The 21,699-nt window shown below is 38.4% G+C and overlaps 1 protein-coding gene across 1 annotated transcript in view; it reads left to right on the top strand.

The window, feature by feature from the left end:
• The window catches only part of LOC145764888 (uncharacterized), a 52,660-nt gene extending 33,085 nt beyond the window's left edge, over positions 1-19,575 (top strand). The window contains exons 5-9 of the mRNA XM_082576582.1: positions 3,342-3,468; positions 3,796-3,899; positions 6,806-6,867; positions 7,019-7,228; positions 17,760-19,575. Of these exons, the coding sequence (XP_082432708.1) occupies positions 3,342-3,468; positions 3,796-3,899; positions 6,806-6,867; positions 7,019-7,228; positions 17,760-19,028 (1,772 nt within the window). The 3' untranslated portion in view covers positions 19,029-19,575. The remainder of the gene's footprint in view (positions 1-3,341; positions 3,469-3,795; positions 3,900-6,805; positions 6,868-7,018; positions 7,229-17,759) is intronic.
• The last annotated feature ends 2,124 nt before the right edge of the window (positions 19,576-21,699 follow it).

Here is a 21,699-nt window from a genome sequence, read left to right as displayed (position 1 = left end):
AGAGCAGATAGAAACATTATGATTGTGCATCATTTGATACCAAACTCATGTTCCTAGCACCAGCAGTTCCAAAGTATAATGGGGGGTAGCTCGGCCAATAGGTGGTGCAACTCCCTGAAACCAGTTTTGTTGTTGTTTTTTGCCAATTTGTCAGGGGTCTAGACCCCCTTTCTTTTAATTTAAAAAAAGTTTTTTTTTCAACCCACCCTATTGTCAAGCTAACAAGGGGATACGGGCAATTGGGATGTGGAGCACCTAAACCTTGACCAAATTCTTTGAAATTTTGTAATTTTGCTTTTTTAGTCAAGCCTCACCCACAAAAAAAATAATTTTGTTTTCAATCATTTTTTAAATTTTTGGGGGCACACGACGCACCCTAACCTGCGTGTTCGAATCCACTAAAGACTAAACAAAGATAACTGTCTGTGTCATGTTGGCTACTGTTAGTTCAAAAGAGCATTTCTTTGTCTTGTGTAGGAGTTGAACTAAGATTGGAGCCACGGCACAGGATGGAACTTGAACCAATTACTAAACCTTTGGCTATTCATATAATAGTTTGTGGGCTTGCTTGTGTCATACACAATGCAGAAATCACAAAATTAGAAGAGAAGAAGTTTTTAGGTGAAATGGAAGAAAATCTCAGAATAAAAGATGGGGAAAATGTCTTCGATTCCACCCCCCTACCCCAGTGGTTCCAAACCTAGGGGTAAATTACCTTCATATTACCCACCTCCGAGGGGGTAGTATGTGATACTTCGGGGGGCAATGCGGCACCACAACCACGGTAAAAAAATAAATGTTATTCTCCATTACGAGCAGCAATGGTGGCGAAGGTGTGTTGTGAAGATCAAGCGAAAAAATTGAGTGTTGTGTCCCTGTCAAACAATACGATTCATGTGGATGGCATGGTTGATGGATGGCATGGATGAGACAGGCATGTGGATGGCATGGTTGAGATACTTTCGCAGGTGATTGAAGAAGTCAGGTCCAGTCCAGTCAAGCTTTGTCTTCAATTTGACAAGTCTACGGATATCAGCAGCTGTGCCGTTCTGCTGGGATTTATTGGTTACGTTCATATCAACATGATCAAAGAAGAATGTCTGCTGTGCGAAAATCTTACGACCACGACGAAAGGTGAGGATGTGCTTAACACTGTCAGTCGTTTTTCGGAGAGCAACGGGTTGGACTGGCGTCGTGTTCAATATGTATCACTCGACTGTGCACCCGCCATGATGGATGGTTAACATACTCGGCTTTAGAAGTTTTATAAAAAGAGAAAAATCAAGCAGAAGTTGACCATTCATCGGTATTCCCTTGGGTTGAAGACGCTGCCAGCTTCCTTGAAAGCAGTTTTCGACGATGTTGCCAAAATTGTAAACTTTATCAAAAGGGGGGACTTGAACTCTCGCGTATTCAAAGAACTCAGCAAGGAAATGGGGGAGAGTTACTGGAGAAAATAGGGAAAAGTTATGGGGCTGCTCGTGCTCACTTCTCTGACATAACTTGTTCAATTGTGCTACTTGGCCCATGTTTTTGGTAAACTCAACAAAGGGAACTTCAAGGAAAGAAGACTACAATGCTTGATGCACGTGAATCCGTTTTAGAATTTATCAGGAAGCTCAAACTGTGGATCAGGAGGATCTCGAGGAGAGTCGTGGCACAGTTTTCTACATTGAACCAGTTTGTCGGTGACAACGAGGAAGGTCACTGCTCCTAGATGAGAAAAACTGGAAATTCAGGAGCACTTGGACGAACTTGTTCATAACCTGGATCCTGGATCGTTACTTTTATTTGGGTAACGGCTCGAAAAATGTTGGGAAACACTGGTCTACCCTGATTGAAAGAACGACGTTTATCTCATGGCAACTTTGTTTAAGATGCAATTTGGCTAGTAATAATGATTTCACTATTTTGATTTTTTGCTTGGGCTGTTTTTTCTTCTGTCAATTGAGTTAAAACAAGGGAAATTACCCGCTGACCAGAAGATAAAAGACAATGCTAACCAGCTTGCAAAAAAACTGTAGACTAGTTGTTGTGAAAAATCTTTGTCCACTTTTCCTCATTATTATTCCTCTTTGGGATCTCAAGAATATAGAGTTGAGAACTGTAACCTTTTTGAATTTGCCATATCAATTTGTTTTACCAACTCTTTAACTTCTTTTTACTCAACTTTTTGATCTCATGCACGTTGGATGCTTCTCAAGTTGATACCAATTATGTATATATTTCAATGGTGTACTGTAGAAATTTTTTAACTCATTTTAAGAATCGTCTGAGGACCAAAGAACTCTGAACAGTAGCATAACGATATTTTGCCCTTGAACCATTCAAATATCTCATCTAATTCTGGAACAATACATTTGTCCGTTCCAGGAGCAGAAATGTTTTTTGAAAAACAAAGAGAATGATGTGATGATTGAATGTGGTGATGTTTATATGGCTGTAATGCTGTTGTGGTGTGATAGAACTTTGGTAGCAAGATATTTATGATAATATGAATCTGGTTTGCAATAAAATTTTTTGGTTCAAAAATTGGACAAAATAAGGGCGCAAGTCACAATTGAGGACATTTTTTTGTAAATAAGATAAAGAACAATACTAAATAAAGACCCCAAAGTGTAGATACTAAACTCAAGTTCAGCAAACAGTTCGAAAACTATACTGTCTTCATCTTCAGTGCTATAAATGTAGATCAAGACGAATATAGTTTTCGAACTGTTTGCTGAACTTGAGTTTAGATGGTCAACCAAAGCTCTGGGGTCGGGCGAAAATCATAGGACTCCGGCTCCTCAATTTGTAACTGGCCGACTTCGACTTCAGTGTTGCCAGATTGATGATGGTGGCCAGATTTTTTTAAGCTTTTATGTTTTTTTGTTTTTTTAATTTAATGTCACTTAAGTTGTTATCGAAATTTAAAGGGCGACTTCTCCAAAAACTGTCAAGTACAAACACTTCTAATTTCAATTAAAGTTTAAGAGCGCAATACAGAGACCAAAAAATATGTTTTGGAAAAAGATTTTTAACAGAAATTTATTTGTTTATCATTTTGTGTCGTGGGAGTCGACTTTTTTTAATAACTCCGACTCCGGACATACCAAAATCCTTCCGACTCCACAGCCCTCAGATTAACCACTCAACCAGGCGTTTCAACAACTTTGCACCTAAGAACAATACTACTTTATAAGATGTAGATTTTGAAAATAAGGAAAAATGTTGGAAATAAGAACGGTATGGCAGCCCTGCAATCCTGCATTTATTGTAAATCTAATTATGTTAATTTAGCCTCTAGCGTTTTTTGACCATTAATTAATTATTAACGCATTATTCTGTTTTCTAACCAGGCGGTGATCAAGGTTTACTCAATACTTACTTCAGTTCTTGGCTTACGAGCGACATGGGCCATCACTTGCCCTTCGTGTACAACATGCATAGCACGGCTACTTACACGTACTCCCCTGCATTTGCGAGGTAGGTTTCACATTCAGATCCATACTATTTTAGCCTTATTGCACATTCCACGAAACCACGAGAAGTGCTGTATCAATACAGCATTCACGTGGAAATGGCGTGGTATGACACTCTGTTTTTACCACAGGCAACCTTGACGTGGACAACGCTGGTTTGGTTTCGCTTGTTTAGAGTGCGATGTTCCTGAGAAATACAAACCCATGCGGCGAAGCTGTCTACAGTTTTATCTGGAAGTGGCTAGAGTAGTCGAGATCCAACAAACTAGACTTTTTTCTTTTAGTTTGCTTGTTAGTCTTTAACATTCAAGAGTTGAATATTTTTGTGCAGATTCGGCAAAGATACGAAGGTTGTCCACTTTGTGGGGTCGGTGAAGCCGTGGCACCATCATTATGATCCGACAAGTGGCGTACTTAAACAAACGGACGGAGAAGGTGTTATTGTGTTTTATTCCACGTAATTTAACGCTGGTTGACATATCACAAACGATTGCTAGAAATCAAAACGTTTTACAGTATTGGAGAACTGCTATTTTCATATTGGTTATTACCATAGCCGTACGAGACCAAACCATTTTAAGGGGGCAGAACGTAAATTTGCCCAAATGTGCACGCTTTTATAGAAATTGCCCAAATATAATGTATGCGGTGCGTGATAACAGTGAAAAACTAACATAACAAGATTACCGGCAGTGGCGTAGCCAGTAATTTTGAAAGGGAGGGGTTTGACGGCGTGTTTCGCTTATGGCGACACCTAGCAGTGGGGGTCTGGGGGGCCTCCCCCAGAAAATTTTGAAAAATTACTTTGAATTTGGTGCATTCTGAGTGTATTTTCAACAAAAATGTGGTTATGAATATTCCTGTAAAATGGTGCTGTCCGGTGGCATAGCAAAAGTATAAGATCATGTTTTCTTCGGCATTTTTCGGAAATAAAGCTACAAGTCTCTATGTTTTCTTGTTGCTAATTCCTGGCTGAGATATTTGAATGTTTGGTAATGGCAAAACTCGCTCTTTGCAATACCCAACCCCCTCCCCCCCTGGCTACGCCACTGATCACCAGCTAGCTAGAATTTCTTACCAAAGTAGGCTAATCAAGATAGAACAACTGAATTCATCTTTGAAGATTCCTTGCTTGTGCATTGCTCGATGCTTCTGCACTTTGGCATGGTAAGTAGGAGTAACAAATATTGTTTTACACACCACAAATAATAAACAACGCCACTTAAATATTTAGTTGTGATGTCATAAAAGACTCAGAAAAATAAACATTGCAGGAAACCGGCTCAGGGTGACCATGCGGATTCAGAAAAAAGTACATAACAATAGAGAAATTATAATTAAATGTAATAAAACACAGACACACTACTTCTGTTCAAATAAACTTTGTTCAATCAATTAAAGTAGTTTTAATGATACGAATTTTAGTACAAAAATAAAAAGGTCTGGCAGCACTACTTCTAAAAATATAGTTAGGCTAGGTAATTTGATGACAAAAATAACTAATATACAATATTCTAAGTTTGCATACAGACGGTGACGTAGGATTCAAAGAACTCAATTAGCCTAACAGTACGTATTTACATTGATTCAATGTCTGAATATTGAATAATATTCAATCATCGGATTTGCAGAAGGCGTCGTTGGATTTTCGAAAAATCGCCAAATAGGCAACTCGCCGAAAAAGGCTCTCGCCGAATAGTAGCAGAACCTTTTATAAAAGTAACCAAACAAAGCTAAGCAACACCTTAACATTACTTTTAACAGGTATAACATTTTTTTGTTAAATGTTGTGGTGTTGCTTAGCTATGTCCGTTTATGGTTGAAAAAGTACTGTGACCTCCCCACCCGAATTGTTTTATAAAAGTAGGCTATTTACCAGATTTATATAAATTCATATTTTGTAGTTGCCCAAGTCAAGATGATGCATTTATGGATATTATGAAAAAAATTAAAGACTTTGTAAATTTTGATACCGAGGCAACTGCATCATGCCAATTTGGGCAGTTTTATAAATAGACTATGATCAGATAATTTCATATTTTTTGTTGCCCAAATCTAAACGATACAGTTATGTAAATGGGAAAAATTAATAAATTTGTTCATTTGGGGAAACTGCCTCACGCTAATTTGGGCAGTTGCATAAACAGACTAATCAGTTTCATCAAATAATTTCATGTTTTCAGCTGCCCAAATCAACACGATGCATTCGTGAAAATTAATAAAATTAGCTATATCATATAGCAAATTTTGCGTTTTGATTTGGCCAGTTTCACAAAAGTATTAGAGACATATTTTGGTGGCTGCCCAAATTGGCATGATGCAGTTGGTTAAATGCATTTCGTACTACAGTTTGATCACCATGCAATACAATACATCAATACGGGTGTGCCAAATGAAAATTTTGCGGCACATTTCTTGTGCAAATAAGAGGCTGTACTTAGTTTGATAGGTAAAAGATACTAATTTATAGTTTTTCTTAATTCATGCAATTTTGTAGCTTTTTATATAGCAATTTTTGCCCTAATAATTTCAAGATTTTGCCCGAATTCGCGACGTTTTGAAACAACAGGGGGGGCGGCTGCCCCCCTGGCTCGTACGGCTATGGTTATTACCACATAGACTGCCACCGTGGAATACCATCTCGAACTGATCAAGGCTTCAAGCTTCATTCCTGTGCTTCGCGCATTGAGGGATGTCGCAGTTGTTTTTCTGCTGGCGAATGCTTTAGGTAGCTAGAAAAAGCAAGTTTTGATTTGGTGCAAGGTAACTGTGCACAGGATAGTGATCGTTCCCAAACTAAACATAAAGCGCAGTTTGTCTTCTGAATGTTGTAAGAAAGCGGTAAGGTTTCGACTTCATGAAGCGAAGCTTTCTTACTTAATTACTACGTGACCTCTGGTGCGTCATCCATCATGATCTTGCACGCTTTGTTGCAAGTGATAAAGCGGCTTCCATAAACCGGTTTCACAAGAGCCATAGTACGATTGCGTTACAGAAGTTACGTTGAAAATCATTCAAGTGATGTAAAGATATTTGATAAAACTACCATTCAACGTTTTATAGCCAGAGAAAACTTTTTCTCGAGCCTTTGAAAATTTTATGATCAGATCACCGCTTCAATGCGTGATGGAAATCTACAAGTAGATCTGCATCAGGCATTGCAGAGTGCAAAAAATTATCTGATGTAAAGATGGTCGCATTTTGTTTGGTTGATAGTGCAAAGCTTCACAAACGAATCTGAGCTCGCACTGACTGTCAAGGAATGTTGACTTACCATGAATGCGCTCAGTCCACCAATAGATGTTGTTGCTAACCGGCGTTTGACCAGGTTCTTTTTTCAGGAATTCATGAGGAAACTTTTATCAAAGCCTGGTGGAAAACTGATCGCCGATCTGAAAACAAAGTGAGTGTTCACATCATGGGGCAGATTTAAACTCCTTAACTGCACAATGGCGATTATAAACTTGTGTTGATATTCTCGGTTACACTTAATCCAGTGGGTTGCGAGTTATGTAGTGCATTATGACATCGTGAATTCTTTGTTTTATGCGCAGAGAGATTGCTATACATCATCGTCAGTCGAAAGCAAGGATGACGACCAGCAGTCGATGAGAGTACCTTCCCATGTCTGTAGCTGCCAAGATGAATCCGATCATTGTCTTTCAAAGGTTGACGGAGCTTTACGTCAATCCGCGAGCTTTCCCGAAGAACGGAAGCAGGATCACCCGCTAACGCTAACTCTGCCTTCCCCAAGAACATCGATGGTGACAGCAAATGTTGATATAACGCTTCACTCACTGTTGCACTGCACAACGTTAGTTTTACGTCGATTTCTTGTCATTTTTTTTTTTAATGAAACGACGTAGTGTAACTGCTTATTATTTTATGTATTGGCTGGCAAGTCGTGCACTCACCGGTGCTGTGTGGCACTGTGGTGATGCTTCTGTTAGCGGAAGAAATTGACCAATTCATGATTAAGCTTCTCTGGAAATTGGTAATTTGTTATTAGCATGTAATCTGGCGGGAAGATTCAATGCTGCTACGTTACAAGTATATCTACTGACGTCTATTATATGAAAGTAACGTATTACAATTTTATTCTGCCAAAGCGAAAAGGTGTAACTTGTGCAATGGCTCACCAATCACCATAGTAGATTTTGGCTCGCGTGCTATACCACTGCAGCGTAAGATTAAATCGGCAAAAGCGGTTGTGTGGAGCTACTGTACATTCTCTTTTTACTTTTACGCACTTTGGTAAAAACTCGATAATCAATGAGAACTGGACTTGCCTTTAACACCCAGATTTATTTTGCTTGGCTAAGCAGACATAAGCACTTTTGTTATGTGGGTGCACTATGCACTTATTTTCCAGTTCTGTGGCAGCAAGGCTCGCCCCATCCGGCTGTGCTGACTGCATGTTTGCACTTGCATGATTGCGTCACTGTATTTTCGAAATAAACTTGAAAATACAATGTTGTTTTCACTTCTATGACAACACTGCATGCACTTCTCCACCGAGTGTTGGTACATGGAACTGGAGTTATGAAACGGTTATTATGTTGTTGATACGAACTACAGTTAAGGTCCTATATGAAGTTAGAGTTAGGGGCTCAATGACTAGTTTTTACAATTGTGAATTGCAACTTGAATACAGTTTACTCGACCAAGCTTGTAACTTTTTATTGGAATGAAACTGGTAATCTTGAAAAGTTGGAGCCGCAGCGTTATTTCTGAATTGCAACGATACCTTCGATCGCTAATTGCCGAGCTCAGCGAGGTTAAAGCATCTTATTGCTAGTCGATTATCTCGGATTGTTCTTCGTTGTAAGAAAGATGGGAATAAAATGGCACACACGAGTCACGCGATATAAACAACGTCATTTAATATGTCTGCACATTGCCATTCTAGGCCACAACAATGTGGAGACGTGAAACGAAATCTTGTCAAAATATAAGCTAGTTTTTTTGCAATTGTACTAATACAGTAGAATTGGCCTATATCGACATCTCAAAGGAATGCAGAAAATTTGACGATATAGCCTAGTGACTAGACTCTTCTAGTCACTAGACGAATCGGTAATTTGTTCCTAAATTTCAGTTTTTAAAGGGCGGGGAAACCCAAATTAACTTTTTGCGAGTTTTTTGCTTCAGCGTGATGTCATTGTGTACAACATGCGTTTTAGCAAAAAAAATCCAAATTTTGTTGCCCTTGTCTCGCTAAGGCCGCTTTTGTTTGATACCCGTTTGCGAGGTCTCGCGCGCATCAAGCTGTGACGCTGTTCGCTGTAACGTCACAAGGTACATATAGTTGTGGCCAAAATTTTAAGACCAGACTTGATTTATGACCATTTTTGTATTACTTCAAAATAATGCATCAGATATTGTTTCAGTTGCATCATCTTATATCTGATGCAGTATTTTGAAGTAATGCAAAAATCGTCATAAATCAAGTTTGGTCTTAAACTTTTGGCCACAACTATATGTACCTTGTGACGTCACGGCGAACAGCATCACAGCTTGATGCGCAACGAGATATCGCAAACGGGTATCAAACAAAAGCGGTCTTAGCGACACGAGGGCCACAAAATTTGGATTTTTTTATTGCTAAAACGCATGTTGTACACAATGACATCACGCTGAAACAAAAAACTCGCAAAGTTAATTTGGGTTTCCCCGCCCTTTAACGTTTAGTTCAGTGGTGTAGGAGAGACTGGGTATGAAAGTAACACTTTTTATTTTAAACGTTATAGTTTTACTGTGCACGATTTAAAAACTTCACAGCAACTGCTCATAGGGGCTTGACGTTGTTTATGGCCTTGTGGATAGTGCTCGACTGATTTATGGATCGAAGGTTGTGTGCGGCAATCTTTTCAAGAGCCTGGATTTGATAGATCATTTGTCTTAGAAAGGAATAGGCCTACGTGTTTTGGGGACAATGAGGCAAAATTGAATGAACAATCTATCTTTACCATCAAAGAAAGATACCAATGATATGAAGAAACTTTACCTTGGAGATGATCAAACCATTGTTGTGTGAAAAGATTATGGACCAACGTCCAGAATACGTTGCATCTAACTTTGTAGACAAGGAACCTTTGGGAAAATGAGTTAGGTGAGTAAATATTATCAAAGCTTGGAGGTTTTATAGAAAAATTGGGACAATCACAGAAAAGAGAAATATGGAAAAATCAGTCTCCTTGACTTTATCTGATCCTGTGTAGAAATGACAATTATGATCAATGGAAACAACAAATTTTCTCTATTAGCATCGACGCATATACTTGCCAACCGTGAAGAGATCAGGGCAATCACCTGATCATCAGGACGGGCAAAAAAAGTGTCTGCAAACGCACGTCATACAGATGCAGTCGGTGTGATGCTGGACTGCACCCAGATTGCTTCGAAATGTATCATAACTGAAAGGAATTTGCAATGTTATCTGTTTAGACCGAGTTTCGTTTGTTCGTTTCTCAATAAATGTACGGTATTGGAAAAGCGATGCATTTTTATTAGATATTCATTTTTAACGTATCTTAGAGCAGTAGTGTTGCTTTTTACGACTTCAAAAATCTCCATTACCGGAAAATACTAATTTCGTTTATTTTACATCAAGCCTTCGTATGAATGCCCAAGCGTTCATAGAGGGACGTACCATTTTCTGCATTCCTGGTATAGCTATCAGAAAAATTTCTTTTCAATATTCATATTCAACCAAGGACTTTACATAAAACTGTTTGTAAAAATATTCCAACTAGAACGATGACCGGGCACTAATGGGTTAAGGGGGCATTTACATTGATACTATAAAATAAATTAATAAAAAAGTTGTTCAAATCTTGAATTAAGGCATACAAGTGTCTTCTATTCTGAAATGCAATAAAAATGAATACCAACAACATATATCTAGCTCAAATAGTACTAATTTTATCATTAAAAACGTGATTTAGGGGGCTTGATTTAAAAATGCTGTTGGGGCAGGGTCAGATTTCAAAAAAAAATTGGATTTATTAATATTTTGGGCTAAGGCAAAAATTTATCACGCATGCAAGTTGAAATGAAAAAGTTGCCTCAAAAGGGGCCACCCTAATACTCCAGTACACAAAATGCTTTTTCTACGCGCAGACAGGTGACTTTGCCCTGGTCAATAGAAACTCTGGACCGTAGCGATCTATAGTATTTATAGGCCTTGCCGACATAGCCGTAGGAGAGTAAAACATTGCGGCGCTCGAACAAATTTGCCCAAATTTTGCCTTTGCAAATGTATTTTCAAAAACACAATATTAGGCTACTCACAATCTCTGAGGTAGTGTAGTTTAACAACTCCACAGTTAACATATCAACTTGGCAGTGTACGAAGACACAGGCAACAAAACGCTCAACGTAGCAAAACAAGGCTAAACTAACTTTAATTTACATTCATAGACCTGTCTGTGTCTCAATTAAATAAACCATCAATTTGAAACTTTCCTATGGCACAAAATACATACGGTACACATATCATATATTAAGCCACCTGAATTCAACAACAAATTGAACTGAGACTTCAAAAATAACTGGACAGCAGTGGCTGAATGTCCATGTCGCCAGATCATTTTGAAATTCTCCAGCTCAATTGCAATAAAAAGCCAGACCAAAAGTAGGTGAATCTTTTCATGATAAAGATAGTTCAAAGACTCAATATTTGTAAATTTGCGGTCTTATTCTTTTTCATCGTGTGTCACACGACCGTAGCCCAGATCATCACGCAAGCTCTTGCTCTATCGTTGAACTCGGCCAAATCCTGTGCAGAGCACCTTGCTTTTAGGTTAGGGTATTCGTTTGCTCCTGTCCGTATTTGCAACTTGTGCTCCCCATGAAATACCCCCAGTGTTTCATCAAAGTTTTACACCTGCCAATTCCAGTTCTTAAGCGGTTGAGGCATCGCCAATACTTCCACGATTTACGCTTTCAGGGAGGAAGACCAATGGGTGTGAGCTCCATATTGGCCAATGTCGGTCCAGCTGCCAGTCCCTCCTGCCATATAGTTGAACCCGCACATTGGCGGAGACATCGTCTTGACCTAATGGGACAACTGAGGCAAGAAACTTTTTTTTGACTTCAGACGCCTGTGTGCTGGAGTTTGGCCACACAGTGGATGTCTCAAACCCATGTCCTTGCAAGATCTTTCCTTTCTGCTGGTCACGCTTCTTCTGATGTTGGGGGGAGCAATTCCAGACAGACTGTGCAGCGACGTGATGTTGGTTGGTTTGAGATAACCTGCAATCAGACGGCAGCTTTGGTTCAATATGGGGTCAATTTTCTTAGCATGTGCTGAGCGTTCCCACACTGGGCAAGCATATTCTGCAACCGAATAGCATAAGGCTAAAGCAGTTGACCGTATTGTGTCAGAGAGGGCACCCCAATCAGAGTTTCCGAGTTTCTGTAAAGTATTATTTCTAGAAGCCACCTTAGCTCTTACTTTTTCGATATGGGATTTGTATGTGAGGGACCTATCTAGTTTGACATCGAGATATGTGGGATTGATACTGTGTGCCAGTTTGGTTCCATTCCAGGAAATGTTTAGTTAGCGTGATGCATCTCGAGATCTAAGGTGGAATGCACAGACTTGGGTTTTGTTGGGGTTGGCACGCAGGTGGTTGTCCGTGTAGTATGTTGTCAGCCCATCCAGAGCATCGCTGAGTACTCTCTCCGTGGAAGTGAAGTGTTTGTGTTGTGTTGTTATACACAAATCGTCGGCATATATGAGCTTCTTATACCAGGATGGATTGGTTGGTCGTTGATATAAATGCTGTACAAGATGGGGGCTAAAACACTCCCTTGTGGAAGACCATTTTTCTGCTGTCTCCATCTGCTATTTTTTCCACAAAAATAAACATAGAAACGGCGATTGCTAAGCAATGATTGTATCAGCTTAGTGAATCAAAAGTTCTCGGTGATATTGAGGATCTTTGATATAAGGAGATGATGGTTGACAGTATCATACGCTGCAGATAGATCTGCAAAGACAGCTTCAGTGACGGAACCCTCTTCAAACCCATTCTCTATGGGCTGTGTTAGATTCAAGAGTTGTCCTGTGCAGGATTTACCAGGTCGGAAACCTGCTTGTTTGTTCATTAATGAGTTGGTCTTCTATGAGAGGTTGCAATCGGTTTAATATCAGCTTTTAAAACAACTTGAACAAATGACACAGCAAAGATATAGGACGAAAGCTTTTAAGGTCAGTTGGGTCTTTTCCTGGTTTCAACAATGCAATAATTTTGGCTTTTCTCCATAGCTTAGGAATTTGGTAAGAGCTGAGACAGTTGTTGTAAAGCTTTAGCAGCCATCCGAGAGTGCTTGAACCGAAATGTTTAATTTGTTCAGTTCGAATTCCATCTAATTCAGCAGATTTACCTTGTTTCAGAAATTCAATGCCCTTCTTCAGTTCTTCAATTGAGAAAGAAGATGTTAGAGGCGGGTTGCGTTCATTTTGAGGTCTCATTAGCCGGGGTTTAAACTGCTTTTTCATGTTATTTTTGCTTTTGCCATTTAGAAGGAGTTGATGGGCAATTTGATTGGCAAAATGGCAGATACAAAGTAATGGTGATCTGGTTTAGTGTAGTCGGCCGACAGCAATTTGATTGTTTTCCAGGCTTTCCGATTGCTATGAGACAGATCTGTGGATTCGATCATAGCTTGCCACATTCTTCTCTTTTCGCTGGCGATAGCTGCCAACACGTTTTCTCCTGTTTCAACTGTAGAGTGAGAGAAAGGATCTGATTGGAACTTTTCTTTCCCAGCCAGCAAGCCCATATGGGCCCCATATACTATTTTAATGGGCTTGTGGGCATGTGGGTTCTATGTGGGTTTTTGCCATATGTGCCCAATATGGGCTTTCTTGCAGAATGTGTTGCTAAATGACAAGGTGGAATATAAAACTCCCAGTCTTCAAATGCGTGATCATATAAATGCATTTCAATAAATGTAGCCACATAAAATTATTGATCATGGGCTAAGCATGAAATATTGATGGGCTTCCCACTTTGTTTATGGGCAGACCATGGGCTGCCCACATTTTTTATGGGCAGAACATGGGCTGCCCACATTTTTTATGGGCAGAACATGGGCTACCCACATTTTTCATGGGCAGGCCATGGGCTGCCCACATTTTTTATGGGCAGAACATGGGCTACCCACATTTTTCATGGGCAGACCATGGGCTGCCCACATTTTTTATGGGCAGAACATGGGCTACCCACATTTTTCATGGGCAGACCATGGGCTGCCCACATTTTTTTATGGGCAGACCATGGGCTACCCACACAGTGATTCAAAGGTTTGTGGGCAACCCATACTAATATGATATACACCTCGATCAGCATTTGTCTATACTTTGAGATTTTTTAGTTGTCTCAAACGACTTTTATTGATCTTTTAAACAAACACAAGCAAAATTACTGGGGGCACCTTGCTATGCATTGCGCAAAACTCACTGCTTGCAGTTGGAGCACTTTGGCAAGGTTGGCAGTAGTACTATTTTTGGTGCTTACGTACCACAAATAGGAAAATGTCACATGAAGCTATATACCTTCATGGCCATTCCAGTGTATAATAAACGGTGTGCACTGTCTGTTGACGCTCTTGGCTTACGCCGATTGAGCACTTTACTGGGGGCACCTTGCTAGGCACTGCGCAAAAGTTCACTGCTTGCAGTATGAGCACTTTGGCATCTGTCTGCAGTTATATATATACCTGATATACATATGGGCAGCCTGTATTAGATTTATGGGTTACATATGGGCAGCCCATATTAGATTTGTGGGTTGAGTGTGAGCAACCCACATGAAACCCATAAATGAATATGGGCAGCCTATATGGGGGCAATGCGATGCCCGCGGACACAATGTGTATGGGCCCCATATGGGCAGCTCACATGGAGCCCGTACATCAGCCCATATGGGTCCCCATGTGGAGCCCATATGGGCTTGCTGGCTGGGTTATAGTCTTCATAGAGCTCTGCTGAGTCTGAATTCAGATCGGGGATGTAACGTGTCCTACAGCCTCTAGGAATGTTTTTTTCTTGACGCTCTTCGTACAGCTTCTATGAAGTCAGGGTATTTATCTGATGACGTATGTAAATTGGCGATTTGGAAGTCCAGATCTGAAGTAAATCCCTTCCAGTTAGCTTTTCGAAAGTTGTATCGTCGTTGATATGGGATATCCTAAATGTTTTGTAATATGTAAATACGTAATATGTATGTAAAAATGTTTTGCAGCGTCGTTGTGATTGTATAGTAGGCTGTGCCAAAAATGGCGAGGTTCATGGATTTTTCCTTAACTTTCTGAAAATTTGTAGTTGACTTTTACAAACACAAACGTGAAAAAAAAAATTGAAAATAATGACGTCACACGGTCGCGCTGGGCGTTTCTATAGTTACCACTTACCAGTAGGCCTATCCATTTTCATAAAAAGTGTCATATTTCGAAAACCACTGGAGATAAAAAGATGAACGTTCCATCAAAAGCTGCAGAAGTGGCATGTTTATATCTGCTCTAAAAATAGTTTTATTCTAGGACTACTTGAAAAATATTTATCAGCAAAAAACTCAATTTTACTATTTTTTTGTAGTAGGGGAGATGCAGGACCTATTAGACTTTTTTTTTTCTTTTTTTGCTCTTATTTTTTCAGCTTATATCAAAATGAGACAAAATTTGTAGAGAATACGGCCAAGGTCAATGTTTATTGACTGTGTAAATATCTTGCCATAGTTGAACTGGACTATGCGATAATTTGCTGTTTCGCTGGACAATTTGCGATAAAAGTTACTGCTGATCCCTGGGCAATTTGACATATTTCCTGCTTTTATGGGTTATTGGGTAAATATGGTTTAATTGTGTCGCAGTTCCTGATATACAATGCTTCCACGAGGATTTTGACAAAAATTACTCTCAAGAAACACAAAAAGTTTGTCAAAAGCCATAATTTGACAAATTTTGACTTTATTGTCAATTTTGACTTTGTTTTGACCTATAAGCTTCTTAGAAACAATAGGTGCTGAAAACAACTTTATTCTTTGATTCGTGGATAGACGAGGTCTTTAAAAATTTTTTGACTTTATTTGCTTTTGCGGGCCCTAGTGATTATGCTAGTAGAGCAAGCAAAACATTTATGCAACATTACAAGTTTTTCCCAATTTGCTGGGGCACGTGATCTCTCCCCACGACCCGATACTTCTTCTTCTTCTTCTTCAATTGCCTTGCCTGAACCAGGCATCGACGGCCTCAGATGAATAATTAGACCAAATGTTCCTATTATATGTTGCATGGATGATTGTTTCTGTCTTGTCATTAAATTGTTCCAGATGTGTTTGTCTTTGTCTGCCAGGTGCCCGCTTTCCAAAAATTTTACCAGTTAAAGAGAGATGCTCCAGTTTTTGTTTTCTTACTACATGGCCGAGAAATTTATATTGTCTGGTTTTCATACTTTTTAACAGAGTTCTGGTTTGGTTCACTTGGTGTAGAATTTCTTTATTTGTTTTCTTTGCCAGCCATGAAATGCGTTGCATTCTACGGAAGCACCACATTTCAAAAGCATTAATCTTTTCTGCCATTTTTGTTGAAATATTCCAGGTTTCAGAGTTGTAATGAAAAACAGGATAAATATAGCATTTTAAAACTCTAGATCTTGTTTTGAAAGAGATATTTTTATTGCAAAGAATTGGTTTCATTTGTTGGAAGCTTGCTTTTGCTTGGGCTGTTCTTATGTTGAGCTCTGTTTCGTCTCTTGCATCCCAATTCACCATAGTACCGAGGTATTTGAATTTTTGGACCTGTTTAAGAATTGTTCCATTAACTGATAAATTACAAATAGGAGTTTCGGTTGCTTTTTTCTTTGTTATAACCATTGTTTCTGTTTTCTTTTTATTTAATTCCATGCCAAATATCTTGCTTTTCGTACACACAATATCTAATATGTTCTGCAGTTTTACGTCCGAGTCGGCTATCAAAACGGTGTCGTCAGCATCTAAAATGACACTCACATGCCGTGCCTTTTAAAAAAAATTTTTTGTTTGCCTGTGTTATCTTTGATAGCTCAATGATGAAATCTAATCTTCAAACTTTTCTGTTGAGCCCAACTATTGATGGGCAGCAGGTGTGGGTGTGGTTGCGTGTGATTGGTGGAGTAATCTATAAATCAATCTAATTGTTCTCCAAGGTTAAAACAATGATATCATTACATATTATGCAGTCCATGCAGTATAATGCTGCAGTATAATGTAGGCCTACTGTATAATGCTGCAGATCATTTCTCTCAGGTTGGTATTATAGCCAAACTGTGTGTGTATATTGTCTTTTTATTTGTGTGCACATCGCCATATTTTGTACAGCACTGTAGAGCAGTTTAACAATTTTGTAATTTGTTTGGCCAAATCGGGCCCAAAAACGGAAATTTTTCGCTGGTCGGCACAAAAGAAAACACAATGTATAGGCGATTTGAAGCAGTAGGAATGCAGCAATGTTATGGGGGGTCTGGGGGGCTTCGCCCCCCAGAGGTTTGATTAACTTTGACTGCAACGCCTTTGGGCCCACCTACTTTTAAAATGGTTACTCCATCACTGCTTAAAGGCCTACTAAATGAAAATTTCAAACGGGAATTAAGCATTAAAATGCGTAAACTGAACATTCAAGAATACATTTCAAGAAAAATTACCGAAAAAAAATTGTTTTCAATGGCGCTGGCAAGGCCCAAAGTCCAATGTTTCATTTATTTTCTTTTTTTTTCAAAATAACCAAAAGTGCAAACACTGCTCGAGAATACGTCACAAAAGACAGCAATAACAAAAGCCACGTTACCACATCTGATGTTTTGAGCAAACTGTCTGATGTTTTGATGTTGAAATCTGATGTTATACATAGCCTACAGTCTAATCGCCGCAGTAACAATTATTGCGAGATCAGTTGATTGCTAGTCTCTAGTGACGCAGACTGTACAGTCGCACGCTTCGCTGCTCAAGCCAAATCTCTTTTTGAAAGCTCTGACAAAAGCACGCGCGCAATGGTGGTCAGACAGCAATGGGGCAAAATTTTATTGAAAATTGTTTTATGGTAGCATGTTAAACAGAAAGAACATGGAAAATCGCCAAGTCAGGTTTTTCCTTTAGTATCCCTCCGGTTTTACTTACGTAAAGATTATTTTAATAACTTGTTAAAAGGAAACAATGTTTGTATACTTTTGACAACTATTGGGCACATCAACACAATTGTGACGCAAAAAAGAAGTTCAGTTAATCTAATCTTTTAATATAATTGTTTCAGGAAAACGTGATTTTCTTTGAAGTTAAAGAAACGTTTGTAACAGACAATGCAAAAAAAGGTGATGCCACTGAAGAAAAGAGATTACCAACAAGAAAAAAGGTAAATGACAAACAAGAAATAAAAATGGAGGAAACAGAAAAAGAAAATACGAAGAAAGAAGAAACCAAGAAAGAAGAAACCAGGAAACAAGAAACCAGGAAAGAAGAAACCAAGAAAGAAGAAACCAGGAAAGAAGAAACCAGGAAAGAAGAAACCAAAAAAGAAGAAACCAGGAAAGAAACCAACAAAGAAGAAACCAAGAAAGAAGAAATAAATAAACAGAAAGCTAAAAAAGAAGAGAGTAAAAAAGAAAAAATGAAAATGGAGGAAAGGGATAAAGAGGTTACAGAAAAACATCTAAAAAGAAAACAGGAAGCAAAAGCAAAGGGAGAGAAAAAAGAGAAAACAAATAAAAAAGAAACTATCGAAAAGAAAGTTAAAACAGAAAAAGGTGCCAAAACAGAAACTCCCTCGGATGCAGTGCGATTTGAGCTGTGGCAAAAGGGCACAACTGATTTTGTTGGTGCTGACAGTTTTGCATACATCCAGGCAAAAATCGATAAAATTTTAAGCGTGGAAAAAAAATCTGTTTCTCTTCAGCATTTCCAGGAAAGTAAATATCCAGCTGTCAGCTTTAAAGCCAAAGCTGCCAGGAAGACTCATTGTGTAACAAAACCTAATGCCACTAAACTTTCCGATATTATCAATGTTGGAAATGCAACAATAGAAGAAACGTTATATCCAGTTGCCTTTTCAACTAAATCTACCAGCTCAGTGATGATGAAGCCAATAAAATTACAAAGCTTATTTGGCCATGTTTCATGTAAATCTGACATTCCTGTTAAAGTAACAGTTCCGCTGAAAGTGAAAGGTTCAAACATAAAAAGAACTCTCGGTAGTATATCCACCCCGATTGAAGTGACAACCCCAATTGAAGTAGAAATCCCGATCGACGTAAAAGCACTAAAAGGAGAACTTTTGAGAGTCGTTAAAGCCTTGCCTGTAGTGGAACAACACATTGAAGTGAAGGTTCCTGTGAATATTGCCATAGAAGAAAAAAGTTCAAATACCACAAAAATTTTGACAGAAATTGAAACTCCAGTAGAACTGAAAACGTTACTTGAAATTAAAATTCGTTTGAAAATAAGTCATATTGCAGCAGGCTATTCATCTAGAATTGAAAGTCCAGCTGAAACAGATGATTCCAAAAGCTTTGTGTCTGTCATTTAAGCCAAGATTGGGTGGCTTTAGTGATGGGATTCAATCTATTTAGCAACTGCTTCGCCTACTTACCCATTATTGAAGGTCAATTGATTCTTTGGGTGGGTACAAAAAATGCAAATATTTAGGTAGGCTAATAGTTTTATTTACCATAATAGGCCATATACTTCCACATATAGTTATAAACGGTCCATTGCTATTATGTGAAGATGCAGTTGAACGAATGTTTAACTCTGGTATCTTCTGTATCTTTGTTTTGTCGCCAAAAAGACCGATAAAACTAAGTCTAAATTCCTTGTTCTGCCCCAGCAGAGCTCAAAGCAATTGTATTGATAATATTATTTGCTTTTAGTATTTCATCAGGAACGTTTTGATTTGAGCGATTTTGTGTCATACTTTCAATGCAGTCACGGAAATCGTTCACACAGATTCATTATGCAATAGTTTGTTCAATTTAGGCAACTATCCTTCAGCAGATTTCCAAAGTAGATTATACTGTTTCTATCAACAGGCCAGATGTTTAGGTTTACTAGGTTAACCAAACAAATCTTGCTATTTCCTTGAAATTTTTACATGACTTTATGTCTTCATGATGCATCAACCTTTGTTTCATGTTTTGAACTATGTGGATCGACATACTTCTTAAATTGAACAAATGGAATATGTAGCCTAAAAATGCAAAAACGCTTCTGAATTTTCATGCAATTTAGTTGAAGGACCCTTGCTTTGTTTCATCATTTCCACCGCTTTGATTTTTTGTTTTTAAACAGCTTTTCTGCTTTTGTTATATTAAAATCTCTAGAGTCTAGAGCCGCTAGATCAGTGGTTCTTTACCTTTACAAACCTGCCGAACCTTTAAGCTAATCTGCAAGCTTTCGTTGAACCCCAAATTTTCGCGGAGTCACAAAAACGAAAATCTACCACATTTAATAGTAATAGGCTACATTACTGTATCAATGAGACTTCTATTGTTGTTTTTTTTGTGACCAACAGTGAGATTCGAGGCCTTGTCTGGGAAACAGCATTCCTCATGTCATTTTCGCATGCAAGCCGGTTTCGTTTTTTTTTTGCGTTAACATTCACCAAATAGAAAACGCATGCTTGCATAAACAAGTAGCCTAGTTACGAATGGCATGAGAACTTCAAGGGTAACTTTTGTAATAAGATAACTTTCCATTTGTTGGCATCAAAAAGTTTTATACCTGCTGTTGTTGAAAAAAATTGAAAATAGAACTAAATTTCCTTAAACTAAGGAATTTTCCTCAAAAGTGAGAGCCAGCTGCTTCTGCCGTTCCATGCAAAAAGCAAACGTGAAGAAATTCATGTTTTGAGAAAATGAAGTTTATTTATTATCCTGTAAGCCGCAATCAAGTTTCAGCTGGACAATATTTTCCAAAATATTCTCTGATATACCATTCAGTCGGCTGTGTGTTAATGTTTCAGAGGACGTTCGCGCCGAACCCCTGAAACAGCTTCGTCGAACCCCAGGGGTTCGATCGAACCCTGGTTAAGAACCACTGCGCTAGATTGTAGCGCATTTGAAAGTAATGAAAGTTCGATTATAAAGAATATCGTTCGTCAACGCTAAGTCTTCAAGAAAATGATTGTTTGCGAATCGATTCACCTTACCACTAAATTTAGCTTTGTTGCTACAATAATTAATGGAACTCCATAAATACATTGTCGATTTGAAGGAGAGATTCCTGTCAAGAATGAATGCAGTGATTAAGATCTGGAAAAAGTAAATTCTTTGAAAGCCCCCCTATCCTTAATGGAACTCAATACATACGATAATTAATTAACGCTGGGTAGGCCTATGTGCGCCACACGGCAAATGTTGATCTTGGCTACATGCAACCCATCTTGGGACTAGAACTCTCCAATTGTAATCTCAGCATTAAGTTGTAGTGAATTTTAAAAGAGATCCATTTGGTTCCTGATAGAACAGGTAGGTTGATGAAATATCCTGTAAATTTTAGCAATAAACGTTTTGAAGTGATTCAAATGTTTTATGTGTTTGACAAAATCATCAAACACTAGTTGTAAAAACGATGACTTCTAAGCGGTTCCAAATAATAACATAATTAATAATCCACTTGAGGAAGTAGATTAGGCACTAGTTTTGAGAACTTTTTTTATTTTTAAAAAGCGGTACGTGCAAACCGGCCAAATCCCACCACTGTATGATTTGAAAATCAATCGTTTTGTTGCATTTTCTTTTGCAGAAAATAAATTTCTGTAAATCAATGTAGTTTTTTTCTTCTTTGGCTGCTTATTTCTGCGAGTTTAAAGCTTTACGTTTGTGATTCATACTTTGTAGCCATTTTAATTCATATGGCAAGCCAATTTTTAAGTTTAACGTTGAATCGTTTTAAGTTCTCGCTGTGCCTTAGCAAGCTATTTTATTCAGGGCAGTGGAGTCTAGCGAAAAATATTTGACTGCGACTTTGCGATTCATAACTGGCGTACTTCGGCTGCAGTGTTGCCAGATTTTTTAAAATTTTAGTTTTTTCTATTTTTTAATTGACAACTCCGACTTCAGACACGCCAAAATTCCTCCAACTCCACATCCCTGATTTTATTATTGTTTTTTCAGCCATTTTTATGGTTGAAGAAAATCACCTCTTTACCAAAAGTATATTATTATTGTTTTGCTGTATAATTCTTCTGTTACCTATTT

This window comes from Aplidium turbinatum, chromosome 2 (genome assembly GCF_918807975.1).
Source record: "Aplidium turbinatum chromosome 2, kaAplTurb1.1, whole genome shotgun sequence".
NCBI classification, from domain to species: Eukaryota; Metazoa; Chordata; class Ascidiacea; order Aplousobranchia; family Polyclinidae; genus Aplidium; species Aplidium turbinatum.
Note: the sequence above shows the minus strand (reverse complement) of the source record. Positions and strands in the feature narration are given on the sequence as shown.